General features: G+C 44.3%; 1 protein-coding gene across 1 annotated transcript in view; it reads right to left on the minus strand.

Moving 5' to 3' along the window:
* The window catches only part of LOC129824570 (piezo-type mechanosensitive ion channel component 2-like), a 185,795-nt gene that overhangs the window by 57,728 nt on the left and 103,356 nt on the right, over window positions 1–24,711 (minus strand). The window contains exons 28-32 of the mRNA XM_055884261.1: window positions 20,134–20,240; window positions 19,521–19,619; window positions 15,617–15,737; window positions 11,869–11,943; window positions 11,235–11,401 (exon numbers count right to left, since the gene is read on the minus strand). Of these exons, the coding sequence (XP_055740236.1) occupies window positions 11,235–11,401; window positions 11,869–11,943; window positions 15,617–15,737; window positions 19,521–19,619; window positions 20,134–20,240 (569 nt within the window). The remainder of the gene's footprint in view (window positions 1–11,234; window positions 11,402–11,868; window positions 11,944–15,616; window positions 15,738–19,520; window positions 19,620–20,133; window positions 20,241–24,711) is intronic.

The raw sequence follows: 24,711 nt of genomic DNA on the forward strand, positions 1-24,711 counted from the left end.
TCTCTGTCGTGTTGAAATAGGTTCCCCTGTCTTACTCTCCGTCGTGTTGAGACAGGTTCCCCTGTCTTACTCTCTATCATGTTGAAATAGGTTCCCCTGTCTTATTCTCCGTCATGTTGAGATAGGTTCCCCTGTCTTACTCTCCGTCATGTTGAGATAGGTTCCCCTGTCTTACTCTCCGTCATGTTGAGATAGGTTCCCCTGTCTTACTCTCCGTCATGTTGAAAGAGGTTCCCCTGTCTTACTCTCCGTTATGTTGAAATAGGTTCCCCTGTCTTACTCTCCGTCATGTTGAGACCGGTTCCCCTGTCTTACTCTCCGTCATGTTGAAATGGGTTCCCCTGTCTTACTCTCCGTCGTGTTGAGATAGGTTCCCCTGTCTTACTCTCCGTCATGTTGAGACCGGTTCCCCTGTCTTACTCTCCGTCATGTTGAAAGAGGTTCCCCTGTCTTACTCTCCGTCATGTTGAGGTAGGTTCCCCTGTCTTACTCTCTGTCATGTTGAGGTAGGTTCCCCTGTCTTACTCTCCGTCGTGTTGAAATAGGTTACCCTGTCTTACTCTCTGTCATGTTGAGATAGGTTCCCCTGTCTTACTCTCCGTCATGTTGAGATAGGTTCCCCTGTCTTACTCTCTGTCATGTTGAAATAGGTTCCCCTGTCTTACTCTCCGTCATGTTGAAATGGGTTCCCTGTCTTACTCTCCGTCATGTTGAGATAGGTTCCCCTGTCTTACTCTCCGTCATGTTGAAATAGGTTCCCCTGTCTTACTCTCCGTCATGTTGAAATGGGTTCCCTGTCTTACTCTCCGGCATGTTGAGATAGGTTCCCCTGTCTTACTCTCCATCATGTTGAAATAGGTTCCCTGTCTTACTCTCCGTCATGTTGAAATAGGTTCCCCTGTCTTACTCTCCGTTATGTTGAAATAGGTTCCCCTGTCTTACTCTCCGTCATGTTGAAATGGGTTCCCTGTCTTACTCTCCGTCATGTTGAGATAGGTTCCCCTGTCTTACTCTCCGTCATGTTGAAAGAGGTTCCCCTGTCTTACTCTCCGTCATGTTGAAATAGGTTCCCCTGTCTTACTCTCCGTCATGTTGAGATAGGTTCCCCTGTCTTACTCTCCGTCATGTTGAGAGGGGTTCCCCTGTCTTACTCTCCGTCATGTTGAGACTGATTCCCCTGTCTTACTCTCCGTCATGTTGAAATAGGTTCCCCTGTCTTACACTCCGTCATGTTGAGATCGGTTCCCCTGTCTTACTCTCTGTCATGTTGAAATACTCTCCCCTGTCATACTCTCCGTCATGTTGAAATAGGTTCCCCTGTCTTACTCTCCGTCATGTTGAGATAGGTTCCCCTGTCTTACTCTCCGTCATGTTGAAATAGGTTCCCCTGTCTTACTCTCCGTCATGTTGAGATAGGTTCCCCTATCGTACTCTCCGTCATGTTGAAATAGGTTCCCCTGTCTTACTCTCCGTCATGTTGAGACTGGTTCCCCTGTCTTACTCTCCGTCATGTTGAGATAGGTTCCCCTGTCTTACTCTCCTTCATGTTGAAATAGGTTCCCCTGTCTTACTCTCCTTCATGTTGAAATAGGTTCCCCTGTCTTACTCTCCTTCATGTTGTAATAGGTTCCCCTGTCTTACTCTCCGGCGTGTTGAGACAGGTTCCCCTGTCTTACTCTCTATCATGTGGAAATAGGTTCCCCTGTCTTACTCTCCGTCATGTTGAGATAGGTTCCCCTGTCTTACTCTCCGTCATGTTGAGATAGGTTCCCATGTCTTACTCTCCGTCATGTTGAGATAGGTTCCCCTGTCTTACTCTCCGTCATGTTGAGACTGGTTCCCCTGTCTTACTCTCCGTCATGTTGAGATAGGTTCCCTTGTCTTACTCTCCGTCATGTTGAAAGAGGTTCCCCTGTCTTACTCTCTGTCATGTTGAGACTGGTTCCCCTGTCTTACTCTCCTTCATGTTGAAATAGGTTCCCTGTCTTACTCTCCGTCATGTTGAAATAGGTCCCCCTGTCTTACTCTCCGTCATGTTGAGATAGGTCCCCCTGTCTTACTCTCCGTCATGTTGAGATAGGTTCCCCTGTCTTACTCTCCGTCATGTTGAGATAGGTCCCCCTGTCTTACTCTCTGTCATGTTGAGATAGGTTCCCCTGTCTTACTCCCCGTCATGTTGAGATAGGTTCCCCTGTCTTACTCTCCGTTATGTTGAGATAGGTTCCCCTGTCTTACTCTCCGTCATGTTGAGACTGGTTCCCCTGTCTTACTCTCCGTCATGTTGAAATAGGTTCCCCTGTCTTACTCTCCGTCATGTTGAGATCGGTTCCCCTGTCTTACTCTCTGTCATGTTGAAATACTCTCCCCTGTCATACTCTCCGTCATGTTGAAATAGGTTCCCCTGTCTTACTCTCCGTCATGTTGAGATAGGTTCCCCTGTCTTACTCTCCGTCATGTTGAAATAGGTTCCCCTGTCTTACTCTCCGTCATGTTGAGACTGGTTCCCCCGTCTTACTCTCTGTCATGTTGAAATGGGTTCCCCTGTCTTACTCTCTGTCATGTTGAAATAGGTTCCCCTGTCTTACTCTCCGTCATGTTGAGATGAGTTCCCCTGTCTTACTCTCTATCATGTTGAAAGAGGTTCCCCTGTCTTACTCTCCGTCATGTTGAAATAGGTTCCCCTGTCTTACTCTCCGTCATGTTGAGATAGGTTCCCCTGTCTTACTCTCCGTCATGTTGAGACTGGTTCCCCTGTCTTACTCTCCGTCGTGTTGAAATAGGTTCCCCTGTCTTACTCTCCGTCATGTTGAGATCGGTTCCCCTGTCTTACTCTCTGTCATGTTGAAATACTCTCCCCTGTCATACTCTCCGTCATGTTGAAATAGGTTCCCCTGTCTTACTCTCCGTCATGTTGAGATAGGTTCCCCTGTCTTACTCTCCGTCATGTTGAAATAGGTTCCCCTGTCTTACTCTCCGTCATGTTGAGATAGGTTCCCGTATCGTACTCTCCGTCATGTTGAAATAGGTTCCCCTGTCTTACTCTCCGTCATGTTGAGACTGGTTCCCCTGTCTTACTCTCCGTCATGTTGAGATAGGTTCCCTTGTCTTACTCTCCGTCATGTTGAAAGAGGTTCCCCTGTCTTACTCTCCGTCATGTTGAAAGAGGTTCCCCTGTCTTACTCTCTGTCATGTTGAGACTGGTTCCCCTGTCTTACTCTCCTTCATGTTGAAATAGGTTCCCCTGTCTTACTCTCTGTCATGTTGAAAGAGGTTCCCCTGTCTTACTCTCTGTCATGTTGAGACTGGTTCCCCTGTCTTACTCTCCTTCATGTTGAAATAGGTTCCCCTGTCTTACTCTCCGTCATGTTGAGACTGGTTCCCCTGTCTTACTCTCCGTCATGTTGAGACCGGTTCCCCTGTCTTACTCTCCGTCATGTTGAAAGAGGTTCCCCTGTCTTACTCTCTGTCATGTTGAGACTGGTTCCCCTGTCTTACTCTCCTTCATGTTGAAATAGGTTCCCCTGTCTTACTCTCCGTCGTGTTGAGACAGGTTCCCCTGTCTTACTCTCCGTCATGTTGAGACTGGTTCCCCGTCTTACTCTCTGTCATGTTGAAATGGGTTCCCCTGTCTTACTCTCCGTCATGTTGAAATAGGTTCCCCTGTCTTACTCTCCGTCGTGTTGAGATAGGTTCCCCTGTCTTACTCTCCGTCATGTTGAAATAGGTTCCCCTGTCTTACTCTCCGTCATGTTGAGACTGGTTCCCCTGTCTTACTCTCCGTCATGTTGAGATGAGTTCCCCTGTCTTACTCTCCTTCATGTTGAAATAGGTTCCCTTGTCTTACTCTCCGTCGTGTTGAGACAGGTTCCCCTGTCTTACTCTCTATCATGTTGAAATAGGTTCCCCTGTCTTACTCTCCGTCATGTTGAGATAGGTTCCCCTGTCTTACTCTCCGTCGTGTTGAGATAGGTTCCCCTGTCTTACTCTCCGTCATGTTGTGATAGGTTCCCCTGTCTTACTCTCCGTCATGTTGAAAGAGGTTCCCCTGTCTTACTCTCCGTCGTGTTGAGATAGGTTCCCCTGTCTTACTCTCCGTCATGTTGAGACCGGTTCCCCTGTCTTACTCTCCGTCATGTTGAAAGAGGTTCCCCTGTCTTACTCTCTGTCATGTTGAGACTGGTTCCCCTGTCTTACTCTCCTTCATGTTGAAATAGGTTCCCCTGTCTTACTCTCCGTCGTGTTGAGACAGGTTCCCCTGTCTTACTCTCCGTCATGTTGAAATAGGTTCCCCTGTCTTACTCTCTATCATGTTGAAATAGGTTCCCCTGTCTTACTCTCCGTCATGTTGAGATAGGTTCCCCTGTCTTACTCTCCGTCGTGTTGAGACAGGTTCCCCTGTCTTACTCTCCGTCATGTTGAGACTGGTTCCCCCGTCTTACTCTCTGTCATGTTGAAATGGGTTCCCCTGTCTTACTCTCCGTCATGTTGAAATAGGTTCCCCTGTCTTACTCTCCGTCATGTTGAGATGGGTTCCCCTGTCTTACTCTCTATCATGTTGAAATAGGTTCCCCTGTCTTACTCTCCGTCATGTTGAGATGGGTTCCCCTCTCTTACTCTCTATCATGTTGAAATAGGTTCCCCTGTCTTACTCTCTGTCATGTTGAAATAGGTTCCCCTGTCTTACTCTCCGTCATGTTGAAATAGGTTCCCCTGTCTTACTCTCCGTCATGTTGAAATAGGTTCCCCTGTCTTACTCTCCGTCATGTTGAGATAGGTTCCCCTGTCTTACTCTCCGTCGTGTTGAGATAGGTTCCCCTGTCTTACTCTCCGTCGTGTTGAGATAGGTTCCCCTGTCTTACTCTCCGTCATGTTGAGACCGGTTCCCCTGTCTTACTCTCCGTCATGTTGAAATAGGTTCCCCTGTCTTACTCTCTATCATGTTGAGACGGGTTCCCCTGTCTTACTCTCCGTCCTGTTGAGACAGGTTCCCCTGTCTTACTCTCTGTCGTGTTGAAATGGGTTCCCCTGTCTTACTCTCCGTCATGTTGAAATAGGTTCCCCTATCTTACTCTCCGTCATGTTGAGACGGGTTCCCCTGTCTTACTCTCCGTCGTGTTGAAATAGGTTCCCCTGTCTTACTCTCCGTCATGTTGAGATAGGTTCCCCTGTCTTACTCTCCGTCATGTTGAGATAGGTTCCCCTGTCTTACTCTCCGTCATGTTGAGATAGGTTCCCCTGTCTTACTCTCCGTCATGTTGAAAGAGGTTCCCCTGTCTTACTCTCCGTCGTGTTGAGATAGGTTCCCCTGTCTTACTCTCCGTCATGTTGAGACCGGTTCCCCTGTCTTACTCTCCGTCATGTTGAAAGAGGTTCCCCTGTCTTACTCTCTGTCATGTTGAGACTGGTTCCCCTGTCTTACTCTCCTTCATGTTGAAATAGGTTCCCCTGTCTTACTCTCCGTCGTGTTGAGACAGGTTCCCCTGTCTTACTCTCCGTCATGTTGAGACTGGTTCCCCCGTCTTACTCTCTGTCATGTTGAAATGGGTTCCCCTGTCTTACTCTCCGTCATGTTGAAATAGGTTCCCCTGTCTTACTCTCCGTCGTGTTGAGATAGGTTCCCCTGTCTTACTCTCTATCATGTTGAAATAGGTTATCCTGTCTTACTCTCTATCATGTTGAAATAGGTTCCCCTGTCTTACTCTCCGTCATGTTGAGATAGGTTCCCCTGTCTTACTCTCCGTCGTGTTGAGACAGGTTCCCCTGTCTTACTCTCCGTCATGTTGAGACTGGTTCCCCCGTCTTACTCTCTGTCATGTTGAAATGGGTTCCCCTGTCTTACTCTCCGTCATGTTGAAATAGGTTCCCCTGTCTTACTCTCCGTCGTGTTGAGATAGGTTCCCCTGTCTTACTCTCCGTCATGTTGAGATGGGTTCCCCTGTCTTACTCTCTATCATGTTGAAATAGGTTCCCCTGTCTTACTCTCCGTCATGTTGAGATGGGTTCCCCTGTCTTACTCTCTATCATGTTGAAATAGGTTCCCCTGTCTTACTCTCTGTCATGTTGAAATAGGTTCCCCTGTCTTACTCTCCGTCATGTTGAAATAGGTTCCCCTGTCTTACTCTCCGTCATGTTGAGATAGGTTCCCCTGTCTTACTCTCCGTCATGTTGAGATAGGTTCCCCTGTCTTACTCTCCGTCATGTTGAGATAGGTTCCCCTGTCTTACTCTCCGTCATGTTGAGATAGGTTCCCCTGTCTTACTCTCCTTCGTGTTGAGACAGGTTCCCCTGTCTTACTCTCTGTCGTGTTGAAATGGGTTCCCCTGTCTTACTCTCCGTCATGTTGAAATAGGTTCCCCTGTCTTACTCTCCGTCGTGTTGAGATAGGTTCCCCTGTCTTACTCTCCGTCATGTTGAGACCGGTTCCCCTGTCTTACTCTCCGTCATGTTGAAAGAGGTTCCCCTGTCTTACTCTCTATCATGTTGAGACGGGTTCCCCTGTCTTACTCTCCGTCGTGTTGAGACAGGTTCCCCTGTCTTACTCTCTGTCGTGTTGAAATGGGTTCCCCTGTCTTACTCTCCGTCATGTTGAAATAGGTTCCCCTGTCTTACTCTCCGTCATGTTGAGACGGGTTCCCCTGTCTTACTCTCCGTCGTGTTGAGATAGGTTCCCCTGTCTTACTCTCTATCATGTTGAAATAGGTTCCCCTGTCTTACTCTCCGTCATGTTGAGATAGGTTCCCCTGTCTTACTCTCCGTCATGTTGAGATGGGTTCCCCTGTCTTACTCTCCGTCATGTTGAGATGGGTTCCCCCGTCTTACTCTCTGTCATGTTGAAATGGGTTCCCCTGTCTTACTCTCCGTCATGTTGAAATAGGTTCCCCTGTCTTACTCTCCGTCATGTTGAGATGGGTTCCCCTGTCTTACTCTCTATCATGTTGAAATAGGTTCCCCTGTCTTACTCTCCGTCATGTTGAGATGGGTTCCCCTCTCTTACTCTCTATCATGTTGAAATAGGTTCCCCTGTCTTACTCTCTGTCATGTTGAAATAGGCTCCCCTGTCTTACTCTCCGTCATGTTGAAATAGGTTCCCCTGTCTTACTCTCCGTCATGTTGAGATAGGTTCCCCTGTCTTACTCTCCGTCATGTTGAGATAGGTTCCCCTGTCTTACTCTCCGTCATGTTGAGATAGGTTCCCCTGTCTTACTCTCCGTCATGTTGAGATAGGTTCCCCTGTCTTACTCTCCGTCGTGTTGAGACAGGTTCCCCTGTCTTACTCTCTGTCGTGTTGAAATGGGTTCCCCTGTCTTACTCTCCGTCATGTTGAAATAGGTTCCCCTGTCTTACTCTCCGTCGTGTTGAGATAGGTTCCCCTGTCTTACTCTCCGTCATGTTGAGACCGGTTCCCCTGTCTTACTCTCCGTCATGTTGAAATAGGTTCCCCTGTCTTACTCTCTATCATGTTGAGACGGGTTCCCCTGTCTTACTCTCCGTCGTGTTGAGACAGGTTCCCCTGTCTTACTCTCCGTCATGTTGAAATAGGTTCCCCTATCTTACTCTCCGTCATGTTGAGACGGGTTCCCCTGTCTTACTCTCCGTCGTGTTGAAATAGGTTCCCCTGTCTTACTCTCCGTCATGTTGAAAGAGGTTCCCCTGTCTTACTCTCTGTCATGTTGAGACTGGTTCCCCTGTCTTACTCTCCTTCATGTTGAAATAGGTTCCCCTGTCTTACTCTCCGTCGTGTTGAGACAGGTTCCCCTGTCTTACTCTCCGTCATGTTGAGACTGGTTCCCCCGTCTTACTCTCTGTCATGTTGAAATGGGTTCCCCTGTCTTACTCTCCGTCATGTTGAAATAGGTTCCCCTGTCTTACTCTCCGTCGTGTTGAGATAGGTTCCCCTGTCTTACTCTCTATCATGTTGAAATAGGTTATCCTGTCTTACTCTCTATCATGTTGAAATAGGTTCCCCTGTCTTACTCTCCGTCATGTTGAGATAGGTTCCCCTGTCTTACTCTCCGTCGTGTTGAGACAGGTTCCCCTGTCTTACTCTCCGTCATGTTGAGACTGGTTCCCCCGTCTTACTCTCTGTCATGTTGAAAGAGTTCCCCTGTCTTACTCTCCGTCATGTTGAAATAGGTTCCCCTGTCTTACTCTCCGTCATGTTGAGATGGGTTCCCCTGTCTTACTCTCTATCATGTTGAAATAGGTTCCCCTGTCTTACTCTCGGTCATGTTGAGATGGGTTCCCCTGTCTTACTCTCTATCATGTTGAAATAGGTTCCCCTGTCTTACTCTCTGTCATGTTGAAATAGGTTCCCCTGTCTTACTCTCCGTCATGTTGAAATAGGTTCCCCTGTCTTACTCTCCGTCATGTTGAGATAGGTTCCCCTGTCTTACTCTCCGTCATGTTGAGATAGGTTCCCCTGTCTTACTCTCCGTCATGTTGAGATAGGTTCCCCTGTCTTACTCTCCGTCATGTTGAGATAGGTTCCCCTGTCTTACTCTCCGTCGTGTTGAGACAGGTTCCCCTGTCTTACTCTCTGTCGTGTTGAAATGGGTTCCCCTGTCTTACTCTCCGTCATGTTGAAATAGGTTCCCCTGTCTTACTCTCCGTCGTGTTGAGATAGGTTCCCCTGTCTTACTCTCCGTCATGTTGAGACCGGTTCCCCTGTCTTACTCTCCGTCATGTTGAAAGAGGTTCCCCTGTCTTACTCTCTATCATGTTGAGACGGGTTCCCCTGTCTTACTCTCCGTCGTGTTGAGACAGGTTCCCCTGTCTTACTCTCTGTCGTGTTGAAATGGGTTCCCCTGTCTTACTCTCCGTCATGTTGAAATAGGTTCCCCTGTCTTACTCTCCGTCATGTTGAGACGGGTTCCCCTGTCTTACTCTCCGTCGTGTTGAGATGGGTTCCCCCGTCTTACTCTCTATCATGTTGAAATAGGTTCCCCTGTCTTACTCTCCGTCATGTTGAGATAGGTTCCCCTGTCTTACTCTCCGTCATGTTGAGATGGGTTCCCCTGTCTTACTCTCCGTCATGTTGAGATGGGTTCCCCCGTCTTACTCTCTGTCATGTTGAAATGGGTTCCCCTGTCTTACTCTCCGTCATGTTGAAATAGGTTCCCCTGTCTTACTCTCCGTCGTGTTGAGATAGGTTCCCCTGTCTTACTCTCTATCATGTTGAAATAGGTTCCCCTGTCTTACTCTCCGTCATGTTGAGATAGGTTCCCCTGTCTTACTCTCCGTCATGTTGAGATGGGTTCCCCTGTCTTACTCTCTATCATGTTGAAATAGGTTCCCCTGTCTTACTCTCCGTCATGTTGAAAGAGTTCCCCTGTCTTACTCTCCGTCATGTTGAAATAGGTTCCCCTGTCTTACTCTCCGTCATGTTGAGATGGGTTCCCCTGTCTTACTCTCTATCATGTTGAAATAGGTTCCCCTGTCTTACTCTCGGTCATGTTGAGATGGGTTCCCCTGTCTTACTCTCTATCATGTTGAAATAGGTTCCCCTGTCTTACTCTCTGTCATGTTGAAATAGGTTCCCCTGTCTTACTCTCCGTCATGTTGAAATAGGTTCCCCTGTCTTACTCTCCGTCATGTTGAGATAGGTTCCCCTGTCTTACTCTCCGTCATGTTGAGATAGGTTCCCCTGTCTTACTCTCCGTCATGTTGAGATAGGTTCCCCTGTCTTACTCTCCGTCATGTTGAGATAGGTTCCCCTGTCTTACTCTCCGTCGTGTTGAGACAGGTTCCCCTGTCTTACTCTCTGTCGTGTTGAAATGGGTTCCCCTGTCTTACTCTCCGTCATGTTGAAATAGGTTCCCCTGTCTTACTCTCCGTCGTGTTGAGATAGGTTCCCCTGTCTTACTCTCCGTCATGTTGAGACCGGTTCCCCTGTCTTACTCTCCGTCATGTTGAAAGAGGTTCCCCTGTCTTACTCTCTATCATGTTGAGACGGGTTCCCCTGTCTTACTCTCCGTCGTGTTGAGACAGGTTCCCCTGTCTTACTCTCTGTCGTGTTGAAATGGGTTCCCCTGTCTTACTCTCCGTCATGTTGAAATAGGTTCCCCTGTCTTACTCTCCGTCATGTTGAGACGGGTTCCCCTGTCTTACTCTCCGTCGTGTTGAGATGGGTTCCCCCGTCTTACTCTCTATCATGTTGAAATAGGTTCCCCTGTCTTACTCTCCGTCATGTTGAGATAGGTTCCCCTGTCTTACTCTCCGTCATGTTGAGATGGGTTCCCCTGTCTTACTCTCCGTCATGTTGAGATGGGTTCCCCCGTCTTACTCTCTGTCATGTTGAAATGGGTTCCCCTGTCTTACTCTCCGTCATGTTGAAATAGGTTCCCCTGTCTTACTCTCCGTCGTGTTGAGATAGGTTCCCCTGTCTTACTCTCTATCATGTTGAAATAGGTTCCCCTGTCTTACTCTCCGTCATGTTGAGATAGGTTCCCCTGTCTTACTCTCCGTCATGTTGAGATGGGTTCCCCTGTCTTACTCTCTATCATGTTGAAATAGGTTCCCCTGTCTTACTCTCCGTCATGTTGAGATGGGTTCCCCTGTCTTACTCTCTATCATGTTGAAATAGGTTCCCCTGTCTTACTCTCTATCATGTTGAAATAGGTTCCCCTGTCTTACTCTCCGTCATGTTGAAATAGGTTCCCCTGTCTTACTCTCCGTCATGTTGAGACCGGTTCCCCTGTCTTACTCTCCGTCATGTTGAAAGAGGTTCCCCTGTCTTACTCTCCATCATGTTGAGACGGGTTCCCCTGTCTTACTCTCCGTCGTGTTGAGACAGGTTCCCCTGTCTTACTCTCTGTCGTGTTGAAATGGGTTCCCCTGTCTTACTCTCCGTCATGTTGAGACTGGTTCCCCCGTCTTACTCTCTGTCATGTTGAAATGGGTTCCCCTGTCTTACTCTCCGTCATGTTGAAATAGGTTCCCCTGTCTTACTCTCCGTCATGTTGAGAGGGGTTCCCCTGTCTGACAGACAGACAGACAGACAGACAGACAGACAGACAGACAGACACACACACAGACAAACACATACACTGACAGACACATTCACAGACAGACACAGACACACACACACACAGACACAGACACATACACAGACAGACACACAGACACACAGACAGACAGACACAGACAGACAGACACAGACAGACAGACATACACAGACAGACACAGACAGACACAGACAGACAGACAGACAGACAGACAGACAGACAGACAGATACCTTTTTGATCTCTCTAGTGAGCATACATCTCTCAATACGCAGCACGGTGGAGATGTCTATGTGTTCTCTACACACGTTGTTCATCCACTTGGTGAAGCTCTCCACCGCCGTCTGGAACAACACCCAGGTGAACTTGATGATGTTGAACACTCGCTTCAAGACGTTGTCTGGTGGCACGTGGGAAAGAGAAGTTACATTTACCGTACACTCTTAGTCAAAGCGATATACAATCAGTTCATTCATCTAAAGTGATGAATTATAAACCGGTTACCAATGTAATTACAGCAGTAAAAAATACGTGTTTTGTCATACCCGTGGTATACGGTCTGATATACCACGGCTGTCAACCAATCAGCATTTGGGGCTTGAATCACCCAGTTTATAACAGACAATATACCATGGTTATGACGCATAATTACTTGTTTACTGCTCTAATTCCATTGGTAACCAGTTTATAATAGCAATAAGGCACCTCGGGGGTTTGTGATATATGACCAATATACCACGACTAAGGGCTATAGTATAGCCCCCTAGCCGCTATACTTTGCATTGCGTGGTGTGTAAGAACAGCCCTTAGCTTCAGGCCTTATTGCTTCAATATACTACAGTATTTCAAAGGGGCTTTGGCACCCACCTGGTCCATCAGACTTCTCCTCCTCTCCTCCCTTCTGATCCTCCTCTGTCTCTCCTAACTCTACAGTCACATGACCTACAGAATAACATCACAAAAGAATAACTTACAAAGGACAACACAACAAATCAACAAAACAATTACTTACAGAGAATAACACAACAAAACAATTACTTACAGAGAATAACACAACAAAACAATAACTTACAGAGAATAATACAACAAAACAATAAGTTACAGAGAATAACACAACAAAACAATAACAACAAAACAATAAGTTACAGACAATAACACAACAACAATAACAACAAAACAATAACTTAGAGAGAATAACATAGCAAAACAATAACTTAGAGAATAACACAACAAAACAATAACAACAAAACAATAACTTAGATAATAACACAACAAAACAATAACAACAAAACAATAACTTAGATAATAACACAACAAAACAATAACTTACAGAGAATAATACAACAAAACAATAACTTACAGAGAATAACACAACAAAACAATAACTTACAGTGAATAACACAACAAAACAATAAGTTACAGAGAATAACACAACAAACCAATAACAACAAAACAATAACTTAGATAATAACACAACAAAACAATAACTTACAGTGAATAACACAACAAAACAATAACTTACAGTGAATAACACAACAAAACAATAACTTACAGTGAATAACACAACACAACAAACCAATAACAACAAAACAATAACTTAGATAATAACACAAAAAAACAATAACTTACAGAGAATAACACAACAAAACAATAACTTACAGTGAATAACACAACAAAACAATAACTTACAGTGAATAACACAACAAACCAATAACAACAAAACAATAACTTAGATAATAACACAACAAAACAATAACTTACAGAGAATAACACAACAAAACAATAACAACAAAACAATAACTTAGATAATAACACAACAAAACAATAACTTACAGAGAATAATACAACAAAACAATAACTTACAGAGAATAATACAACAAAATAATAACTTACAGAGAATAATACAACAAAACCATAACAACAAAACAATAACTTAGAGAATAACACAACAAAACAATAACTTACAGAGAAAAACACAACAAAACAATAACTTACAGAGAATAATACAACAAAACAATAAGTTACAGAGAATAACACAACAAAACAATAAGTTACAGAGAATAACACAACAAAACAATAACAACAAAACAATAACTTAGAGAATAACACAACAAAACAATAACTTACAGAATAACACAACAAAACAATAACTTACAGAGAATAACACAACAAAACAATAACTTACAGAGAATAACACAACAAAACAATAACAACAACACAATAACTTACAGAATAACACAACAAAACAATAACAACAAAACAATAACTTAGAGAATAACACAACAAAACAATAACTTACAGAATAACACAACAAAACAAAACAATAACAACAAAACAATAACTTAGATAATAACACAACAAAACAATAACAACAAAACAATAACTTAGAGAATAACACAACAAAACAATAACTTACAGAATAACACAACACAACAAAACAATAACAACAAAACTATAACTTAGATAATAACACAACAAAACAATAACTTACAGAATAACACAACAAAACAATAACAACAAAACAATAACTTACAGAGAATAACACAATGATACAATAACTTAATGCACATATAACAGAGTAGATTTGGATTATAATTACTGTGCATGTATGAGCAGTAAGCACCCTTTCTACTAGATATTCTGGGGTACACGTCTGGGCTGCCCACTCTCACCCCGCCTTTTCACAACCAAGCCTCTTTTGATAGGGTTGAAGGCCTCCACAGTACATTACTTACAGTAATGAATAGACTGGTAATCAATAATATATTGTGTCTGCTTCTTTATACCACTGAGTCTGGCTTACCCTTCTGATTAGGCTTGCACAATTCTGCAAACTTTACCAAAATTCCCAGGTTTTTCCACAAATCCAGGTTGGAAAACTCTTGGACTCAGGATGGAATAAGCAGAAAATCGAGAAATCCTCCAAACGGGGTTTCTGGGAAACCTGGTCGTTTTGGGAAAGTTAACAAACTTTTACAACACTACTCCTGATTAACTTACCTTCCTTCTTGTGTTTGTCTGTCTTGGTCTACCTCTTCCAGAACGTGTGTTTGTCTCTCTTGGTCTACCTCTTTCAGAACTTGTGTTTGTCTCTTGGTCTACCTCTTCCTGAACTTGTGTTTGTCTCTTGGTCTACCTCTTTCAGAACTTGTGTTTGTCTCTCTTGGTCTACCTCTTTCAGAACTTGTGTCTCTTGGTCTACCTCTTTCAGAACTTGTGTTTGTCTCTCTTGGTCTACCTCTTTCAGAACTTGTGTTTGTCTCTTGGTCTACCTCTTCCAGAACTTGTGTTTGTCTCTCTTGGTCTACCTCTTTCAGAACTTGTGTTTGTCTCTCTTGGTCTACCTCTTTCAGAACTTGTGTTGTCTCTCTTGGTCTACCTCTTTCAGAACTTGTGTTTGTCTCTCTTGGTCTACCTCTTTCAGAACTTGTGTTTGTCTCTCTTGGTCTACCTCTTCCAGAACTTGTGTTTGTCTCTCTTGGTCTACCTCTTTCAGAACTTGTGTTTGTCTCTCTTGGTCTACCTCTTTCAGAACTTGTGTTTGTCTCTTGGTCTACCTCTTTCAGAACTTGTGTTTGTCTCTCTTGGTCTACCTCATTCAGAACTTGCGTTTGTCTCTCGGTCTACCTCTTTCAGAACTTGTGTTTGTCTCTTGGTCTACCTCATTCAGAACTTGTGTTTGTCTCTCTTGGTCTACCTCTTTCAGAACTTGTGTTTGTCTCTCGGTCTACCTCTTTCAGAACTTGTGTTTATCTCTTGGTCTACCTCTTTCAGAACTTGTGTTTGTCTCTTGGTCTACCTCTTTCAGAACTTGTGTTTGTCTCTCTGTCTACCTCTTTCAGAACTTGTGTTTGTCTCTTGGTCTACCTCTTTCAGAACTTGTGTTTGTCTCTTGGTCTACCTCTTTCAGAACTTGTGTTTGTCTCTTGGTCTACCTCTTTCAGAACTTGTGTTTGTCTCTTGGTCTACCTCTTTCAGAACTTGTGTTTGTCTCTCTTGGTCTACCTCTTTCAGAACTTGTGTTTGTCTCTCTTGGTCTACCTCTTCCAGAACTTGTGTTTGTCTCTCTTGGTCTACCTCTTTCAGAACTTGTGTTTGTCTCTCTTGGTCTACCTCTTTCAGAACTTGTGTTTGTCTCTCTTGGTCTACCTCTTTCAGAACTTGTGTTTGTCTCTCTTGGTCTACCTCATTCAGAACTTGTGTTTGTCTCTCTTGGTCTACCTCTTCCAGAACTTGTGTTTGTCTCTCTTGGTCTACCTCTTTCAGAACTTGTGTTTGTCTCTCTTGGTCTACCTCTTTCAGAACTTGTGTTTGTCTCTTGGTCTACCTCTTTCAGAACTTGTGTTTGTCTCTCTTGGTCTACCTCTTTCAGAACTTGTGTTTGTCTCTCTTGGTCTACCTCTTTCAGAACTTGTGTTTGTCTCTCTTGGTCTACCTCTTTCATAACTTGTGTTTGTCTCTTGGTCTACCTCTTTCAGAACTTGTGTTTGTCTCTTGGTCTACCTCTTTCAGAACTTGTGTTTGTCTCTTGGTCTACCTCTTTCAGAACTTGTGTTTGTCTCTTGGTCTACCTCTGTTTATCTCTCGGTCTACCTCTTCCAGAACCCACACTCACCATCCATCTTGTCCTTTTTGTGTTTGTCTCTCTTGGTGTACCTCTTCCAGAACTTGTTCTTCTCTTTGCATCGTTTCTTCATGGCCGTCTTGGAGTTTGTTATCCAGACATGGTAGACAAACTGGGACAGTACAGTACAGGAAGCACAATGTTAGAGTTTGAACATAAAGACACAGATCCTAATTTGGGATGTGGATGCTTAACTCCAACTATCTGTTGATGCTGACTGAAGATTTGTGCGAAAACTTGAGAAACACACACTGATTTCAAGTTAGGAGTCAATCCAATCAAAGGGATGATTCAGAGGGGTTAGGTTAAATGGGGAAGACCTGCTGAGGACACAGGATACAGTCTACAGATGCTGAGGATACAGATGCAGGATACACAGTCTGAGGATACAGTCTACACAGGCTGAGGATACAGGATGCAGTCTACACAAGCTGAGGATACAGGATGCAGTCTACACAAGCTGAGGATACAGGATACACAGGCTGAGGATACAGGATACACAGGCTGAGGATACAGGATACACAGGCTGAGGATACAGGATACACATGCTGAGGATACAGGATACACAGGCTGAGGATACAGGATACACAGGCTGAGGATACAGGATACAGTCTACACAGGCTGAGGATACAGGATACACAGGCAGAGGATACAGGATACACAAGCTGAGGATACAGGATACACAGGCAGAGAATACAGGATACACAAGCTGAGGAAACAGGATACACAGGCTGAGGATACAGTCTACACAAGCTGAGGATACAGGATACACAGGCAGAGGATACAGGATACACAGGCAGAGGATACAGGATACACAGGCAGAGGATACAGGATACACAGGCAGAGGATACAGTCTACACAGGCTGAGGATACAGGATACAGGATACACAGGCTGAGGATACAGGATACAGTCTCACAGGCTGAGGATACAGGATACACAGGCTGAGGATACAGGATACAGGATACACAGGCTGAGGATACAGGATACAGTCTCACAGGCTGAGGATACAGGATACACAGGCTGAGGATACAGGAAACAGTCTATACAGGCTGAGGATACAGGATACAGGATACACAGGCTGAGGATACAGGATACACAGGCTGAGGATACAGGATACTGTCTACACATGCTGGGGATACAGGAAACAGTCTATACATGCTGAGGATACAGTTTACACAGGCTGAGGATACAGGATACAGTCTACACAGGATGAGGATACAGGAAACAGTCTATACATGCTGAGGATACAGTTTACACAGGCTGAGGATACAGGATACAGTCTACACAGGATGAGGATACAGGAAACAGTCTATACATGCTGAGGATACAGTCTACACAGGCTGAGGATACAGGATACAGTTTACACAGGCTGAGGATACAGGATACAGTCTACACAGGATGAGGATACAGGAAACAGTCTACACATGCTGAGGATACAGGATACAGTCTATACAGGCTGAGGATACAGGAAACAGTCTATACATGCTGAGGATACAGGATACAGTCTATACATGCTGAGGATACAGGATACACAGGCTGAGGATACAGGATACACATGCTGAGGATACAGGATACACAGGCTGAGGATACAGGATACAGGATACACAGGCTGAGGATACAGGATACACATGCTGAGGATACAGGATACACAGGCTGAGGATACAGGAAACAGTCTATACATGCTGAGGATACAGGATACAGTCTATACAGGCTGAGGATACAGGAAACAATCTATACAGGCTGAGGATACAGGATACACATGCTGAGGATACAGGATACACAGGCTGAGGATACAGGATACACATGCTGAGGATACAGGATACACAGGCTGAGGATACAGGATACAGGATACACAGGCTGAGGATACAGGATAAACATGCTGAGGATACAGGATACACAGGCTGAGGATACAGGATACAGGATACACAGGCTGAGGATACAGGATACACAGGCTGAGGATACAGGATACACAGGCTGAGGATACAGGATACAGGATACACAGGCTGAGGATACAGGATACACATGCTGAGGATACAGGATACACAGGCTGAGGATACAGGATACTGTCTACACAGGCTGAGGATACAGGAAACAGTCTATACATGCTGAGGATACAGGAAACAGTTTACACAGGCTGAGGATACAGGAAACAGTCTATACATGCTGAGGATACAGGACACAGTCTATACATGCTGAGGATACAGGATACAGTCTATACAGGCTGAGGATACAGGATACTGTCTACACAGGCTGAGGATACAGGAAACAGTCTATACATGCTGAGGATACAGGAAACAGTTTACACAGGCTGAGGATACAGGAAACAGTCTATACATGCTGAGGATACAGGACACAGTCTATACATGCTGAGGATACAGGATACAGTCTATACAGGCTGAGGATACAGTCTACACAGGCTGAGGATACAGGATACACAGGCTGAGGATACAGGAAACAGTCTATACATGCTGAGGATACAGGATACACAGGCTGAGGATACAGGATACACATGCTGAGGATACAGGATACAGTCTATACAGGCTGAGGATACAGGATACACAGGCTGAGGATACAGGAAACAGTCTACACAGGATGAGGATACAGGATACAGTCTATACATGCTGAGGATACAGGATACAGGATACACAGGCTGAGGATACAGGATACAGGATACACAGGCTGAGGATACAGGATACAGGATACACAGGCTGAGGATACAGGATACAGGATACACAGGCTGAGGATACAGGATACAGTCTATACAGGCTGAGGATACAGGATATAGGATACACAGGCTGAGGATACAGGATACAGGATACACAGGCTGAGGATACAGGATACACAGGCTGAGGATACAGGATACAGGATACACAGGCTGAGGATACAGGATACACAGGCTGAGGATACAGGAAACAGTCTACACAGGCTGAGGATACAGGATACAGGATACACAGGCTGAGGATACAGGATACTGTCTATACAGGCTGAGGATACAGGATACACATGCTGAGGATACAGGATACAGTCTATACATGCTGAGGATACAGGATACAGGATACACATGCTGAGGATACAGGATACACAGGCTGAGGATACAGGATACAGGATACACATGCTGAGGATACAGTTTACACAGGCTGAGGATACAGGATACAGGATACACAGGCTGAGGATACAGGATACTGTCTATACAGGCTGAGGATACAGGATACAGGATACACATGCTGAGGATACAGGATACACAGGCTGAGGATACAGGATACAGTCTACACAGGCTGAGGATACAGGATACTGTCTATACAGGCTGAGGATACAGGATACAGGATACACATGCTGAGGATACAGGATACACAGGCTGAGGATACAGGATTCAGTCTATACAGGCTGAGGATACAGGATACAGTCTATACAGGCTGAGGATACAGGATACATTCTATACAGGCTGAGGATACAGGATACACAGGCTGAGGATACAGGATACAGTCTATACAGGCTGAGGATACAGGATACAGGATACACAGGCTGAGGATACAGGATACAGTCTATACAGGCTGAGGATACAGGATACAGGATACACAGGCTGAGGATACAGGATACAGTCTACACAGGCTGAGGATACAGGATACACATGCTGAGGATACAGGATACAGTTTACACAGGCTGAGGATACAGGATACACATGCTGAGGATACAGGATACACATGCTGAGGATACAGGATACACATGCTGAGGATACAGGATACACATGCTGAGGATACAGGAAACAGTCTATACAGGCTGAGGATACAGGAAACAGTCTACACATGCTGAGGATACAGGATACACAGGCTGAGAAAACAGGATACAGTCTCACAGGCTATGGTAAGAGGAGATGCTGAATCTATTGTTCTGTACCTTGGCTGCCCTGATTATATACTGAAGGATGGCTTTTGGAAGTTTAATGATAGATCTGGGCAGAGCTATAAGGGCTGAGGCAAACTTCCCAATAGCTTGCTGAAGAGGAGGGACAAAGGGTGGTGGAAGAGTCAGTAGAAAACAGAATTAGATTATATTGAAGAAAGTGTCAGAGCAAAAAGAAACAAGGTCTCTACACATGTTCCAACTAGCAACAGATGATCTTATACTAAACGGGTCTCCCGGGTGGCGCAGTGGTCTAGGGCACTGCATCGCAGTGCTAGCTGCGCCACCAGAGTCTCTGGGTTCACGCCCAGGCTCTGTCGCAGCCGGCCGCAACCGGGAGGTCCGTGGGGCGACGCACAATTGGCATAGCGTCGTCCGGGTTAGGGGTTAGGGAGGGATTGGCCGGTAGGGATATCCTTGTCTCAGTATGTAACAAAAAAAAAAAAAAGTCATAAAATGTATGTACTCTACTGTAAGTCGCTCTGGATAAGAGCGTCTGCTAAATGACTAAAATGTAAATGTAAAAGGAACAATAAAGATAATATGATATTTCACATACCAGTAATACCGCTAACTACTTTAGAAACATGTTAGAGTTGTTCCTCACCTGAAACGCTGACTTCTTGGGAGGCTGTAGGCCCTCTCTTCTCTCCATCTCTTCCTCCTCTTCTTCACTGTCGGTTTCAAACAAGTAATAATCTCCACTTCTCACCACTGAGGAGTAGAGAGCAAGGTGCTGTTAATATTAACTGAAGGAAAGGGCTTGAAAGCGGGTGATGTTTTGGGGTGAAGAGAGTCTGTAAACTAGGTAAATGTGAGGCAGCAGAGGTTGGTTTGATTCAAAAAGCCTACTAGTGGGATGAAGTTGACGAGGGAAAACACACAAAGTTAGACACAGAATAATAGCATTCGTTTGTTTGGTAAGACATGGCACAGGTTTGAGGGGACTTTGGCAGAGACTTTAAAAGTATTGTAATTGGTGAAACGGAATTATGTCCTTGAACAGAAGAGCCACAGTAGGGGAACAGGAGTAAAGGATGCTGGGTAATATGGTGCATTCGGAAAGTATTCAGACCCCTTCCCCTTTTCCACATTTTGTTACGTTACAGCTGTCGTGTCTGTGACTATCATTAAATGTGAAGACTGTTATTTTATCAAATCAATTCTCTATGTGTAATTTAATTATGCAATTAAACTAATCATGTAACTTTAATTAACTAGGAAGTCGGGGCACCACGGAATTTGTTTTGTTTATTTTTCCCGAATTTCCCGAATATAACTCTTCAGATATTTTATTATCTTATCGATTAGTCATTCTCATTAATGTATTATTACCTCATTAGTTCTCGTTATTGAACGTCACAAACCCTTGGATATCTGCACGAACCCTAGCCTAAATGATGAACCAGCGATATTCAAATTCACTTAATCATTTATTTACTAACTAACTAAATAATCTCACAGAATTACATAACAAACCAAAGTAGATATTTGGGTGTCACGACTTCTGCCGAAGTCGGCTCCTCTCCTTGTTCGGGCGGCGTCACCGGCGGTCGACGTCACCTGCTTTCTAGCCATCGCCGCTCCATTTTTCATGTATCCATTTGTTTGGTCTTGTTCCCTGCACACCTGGTTTTCATTTCCCAATCAATCTACATGTATTTATTCCTCTGTCTCCATCGTGTCTTTGTGTGAGATTGTTTGTGTTGCGTGTTTGTTGCTGACGCGTCAGACTGGTTTGTTTTTTCCGTGGTATTTCACGAAGATATTTATTGATAAACATAATTCTTGTGACTGTTTTGCGTATTTTTTCACTTTTGCCTCAATAAAGTGTGCGCCTGTTCACAATCTCTGCTCTCCTGCACCCGATTTCGCAGTACGCACACACCTTGACATACTGCATGATACAAAGAAAAAGTCCTTAGCGTTTGAAGCCGATATGATGGCTTGGTAGAGAAGGGAAAGGGGTGGGAAAGACAAAATGGATTCACTACACAGTGTATAATTATATTCATTGAAATGCTAATCCTTTGCACATGAACGGCCGCTCATTCGAAAATAATTGCAATGTATATATTTACGCCCGTATGTCGTTGTTGTATTCTCTGTTGGAAACGCGTGTCCGTCTGCTGGAGAGTTCAGTTCATCAGAGAGTCTCTGGGTAACTTCCCCAGAAGTCACAATGTCTTTCGTAGTTGTAGCTTTCTCTGCGGCGCCTCTGGATAGTATCTGTTGTAATGGATATGTCAGGCGTACAGATGGTCGTTGCATAGAATAGATGCTTCCGCGGTTGTCGGTATTCTCGTACTAGACTTACGTAATTTCCAGCTGCAGATTAGTAATTATACGTCTAGGATTTGCTCTTGTTCTGATCGATAGTCTCAGAGTTTAACCATTTCCAGCCGTGTAGCCAAAACTACAAGTTGTATAGTCTAATGTTCTATAGAATTGTAGCCATTACAACGTGGGGACTCCGTCCCGGCGTTCTCTGACTTAATGTACATTTTGTAGGAAGGGGTTTTATACTCTGTGGAAAAAAGGGCGATTCCATGACACCTGATGTAATGTTTGGCCTCCCTGGGGCGTGGCCACTGACTAGTTAAAACATCACATTACATCTTCTCACCAATAGTTTAATATTTACTCATTCATTTTATCCAACATCTAGATGTAAACCTGAGAGCTGGGAAATGTACACTTTAAGTTCATCAGAGAGTCTCTGATGATGTGTGTGTTTCCTGTCCTTCATGAGATCACCAAATGAAACACACTCGTCATGACTGTCCATTAAGTGTCCGCGGACCATTCCCACATTCTCAAAATTAGAAATATTGTTTAATTATTCCAACTTTTGATGTCCAAGGGTCTCTCTGTGTTCTACAGTTTACATTCCAACCTCGAACACTACAGAGCATAGAGGCAGCGTATTTTATGATTGACCATAAAACAGCTGACTTCCCACTCCCCCCCCCCCCCTCTACGAGAGAGCACGCTGGAGAGAGGACCCACTGTAACCTGATCCTTCAGATCGTCACAGGAGAGTCATGACATATATAACATATTCTAAAATGGATTGGATAAAAAAAATCCTCATCAATCTACACACATAATGACAAAGCTAAATAAAATTAAAATGTATTAAAAATAAAAACAGATATCTTATTTACATAACTATTTAGACCCTTTGCCATGAGACTCAAAATTGAGCGCAGGTGTACCCTGTTTCCATTGATCATCCTTGAGATGTTTCTACAACTTTACTGAATTGTGTCGAGGCACAGATCTGGGGAAGGGTACCAGCAAACGTCTGCAGCATTGAAGGTCCCCAAGAACACAGTGGCCTCCGTCATTCTTAAATGGAAGAAGTTTGGAACCACCAAGACTCTTCCTACAGTTGGCTGCCCGGTCAAACTGAGCAATCGGGGGAGAAGGGCCTTGGTCAGGGAGGTGACCAAGAACCCGATGGTCACTCTGACAGAGCTCCAGAGTTCCTCTGTGGAAATAGGAGAACATTCCAGGACAACCATCTGTGCAGCACTCCACCAATCAGGACTTTATGGTAGAGTGGCCAGACGGAAGCCACTCATCAGTAAAAGGCACATGACAGCTCACTTGGAGTTTGCCAAAAGGCACCTAAAGGACTCTCAGACCATGAGAAACAAGATTCTCTGGTATGTATGTCTATGTAGGTATGTGTATGTATATATGTATGCATACGTGAATGGATATATATATTTACCCCAAAAAATATGGGGGATTGGAAATGATGCAGACAATTACATTGGAAGCAACATTCTTTCCGCAATATTAAGCTGATCCACCCCCCCCAAAAAAATAAATAAAAAAATAAAAAAATAAAAGATTCTCTGGTCTGATGAAACCAAGATTGAACTCTTCGGCCTGAATGTCAAGTGTCATGTCTGAAGGAAACTTTGCACCATCCCTACGGTGAAGCTGTGGGGATGTTTTCCTCGGCAGGGACTGGTAGAATAGGCCGAATCGTGGGAAAGATGAATGGAGCAAAGTACAGCGAGAACCTTGATGAAAACCTGCTTCAGAGTGCTCAGGACCTCAGACTGGGGCGAAGGTTCACCTTCCAACGGGACAACAAACCTAAGCACACAGCCAAGACACACATCTTCGGGGCAAGTCTCTGAATGTCCTTGAGTGACCGAGCCAGAGCCCGGACTTCAACCTGATCGAACATCACTGGAGAGACCTGAAAATAGCTGTGCAGCAACGCTCCCCATCCAAACTGACAGAGCTTGAGAGGATCTGCAGAGAAGAATGGGAGAACCTCCCCAAATACAGGTGTGCCAAGCTTGTAGCGTCATACCCAAGAAGACTTGAGGCTGTAATCACTGCCAAAGGTGCTTCAACAAAGTACTGAGTAAAGGGTCTGAATACTTATGTAAGTGTGATAATTCAGTTTCAGTTCTAAAAAACTGTTTTTGCTTTATCATTATGGGGTATTGTGATGTCATTATGGGGTATTGTGATGTCATTATGGGGTATTGTGATGTCATTATGGAGTATTGTGATGTCATTAAGGGGTATTGTGATGTCATTTATGGGGTATTGTGATGTCATTATGGGGTATTGTGATGTTATTAAGGGGTGTTGTGATGTCATTATGGGGTATTGTGATGTCATTAAGGGGTATTGTGTGTAGATTGACGAGGAAGAAAAACAGTTCAACCCGTTTTAGAATAAGGATGTAACGTAACAAAATGTGGAATAAGTCAAGTGGTCTGAATAGTTTCTTGAATATATAAATGGGATGTTTACGGGATAAATAATATAAGGAATGCAACAACAGGGGATGATACAAAAAAACAAACAAAAAATCAATTCAATACAGAAACAGGCCACCACAGAGAAGATTTTAGGTACGGATCTGTGACTAGAAGAATATAAAAATATTGAAAAGATTTTCAGCCTTATTGATTTTATCATTGCGATATTTAAGCCACGTTTGAATCAGGTGTGCATTATATCGCTCCGTTTTTTTTCTCTTGTGGTCTGTTGATGATAAGAACTATAACAGAGATACAATCCTTCACCCTCTCTTTCCAGGAAGAGATAAGGGAGATAGATTTGAACTCTGTTGAATACATTATTTCACAACGAGAGATTCCCTACTCTCTCAGTGGAATATTCTAGTCTATTTAAGGCCCCATTTTAT

Source organism: Salvelinus fontinalis, chromosome 26 (assembly GCF_029448725.1).
Source record: "Salvelinus fontinalis isolate EN_2023a chromosome 26, ASM2944872v1, whole genome shotgun sequence".
Lineage (NCBI taxonomy): Eukaryota > Metazoa > Chordata > Actinopteri > Salmoniformes > Salmonidae > Salvelinus > Salvelinus fontinalis.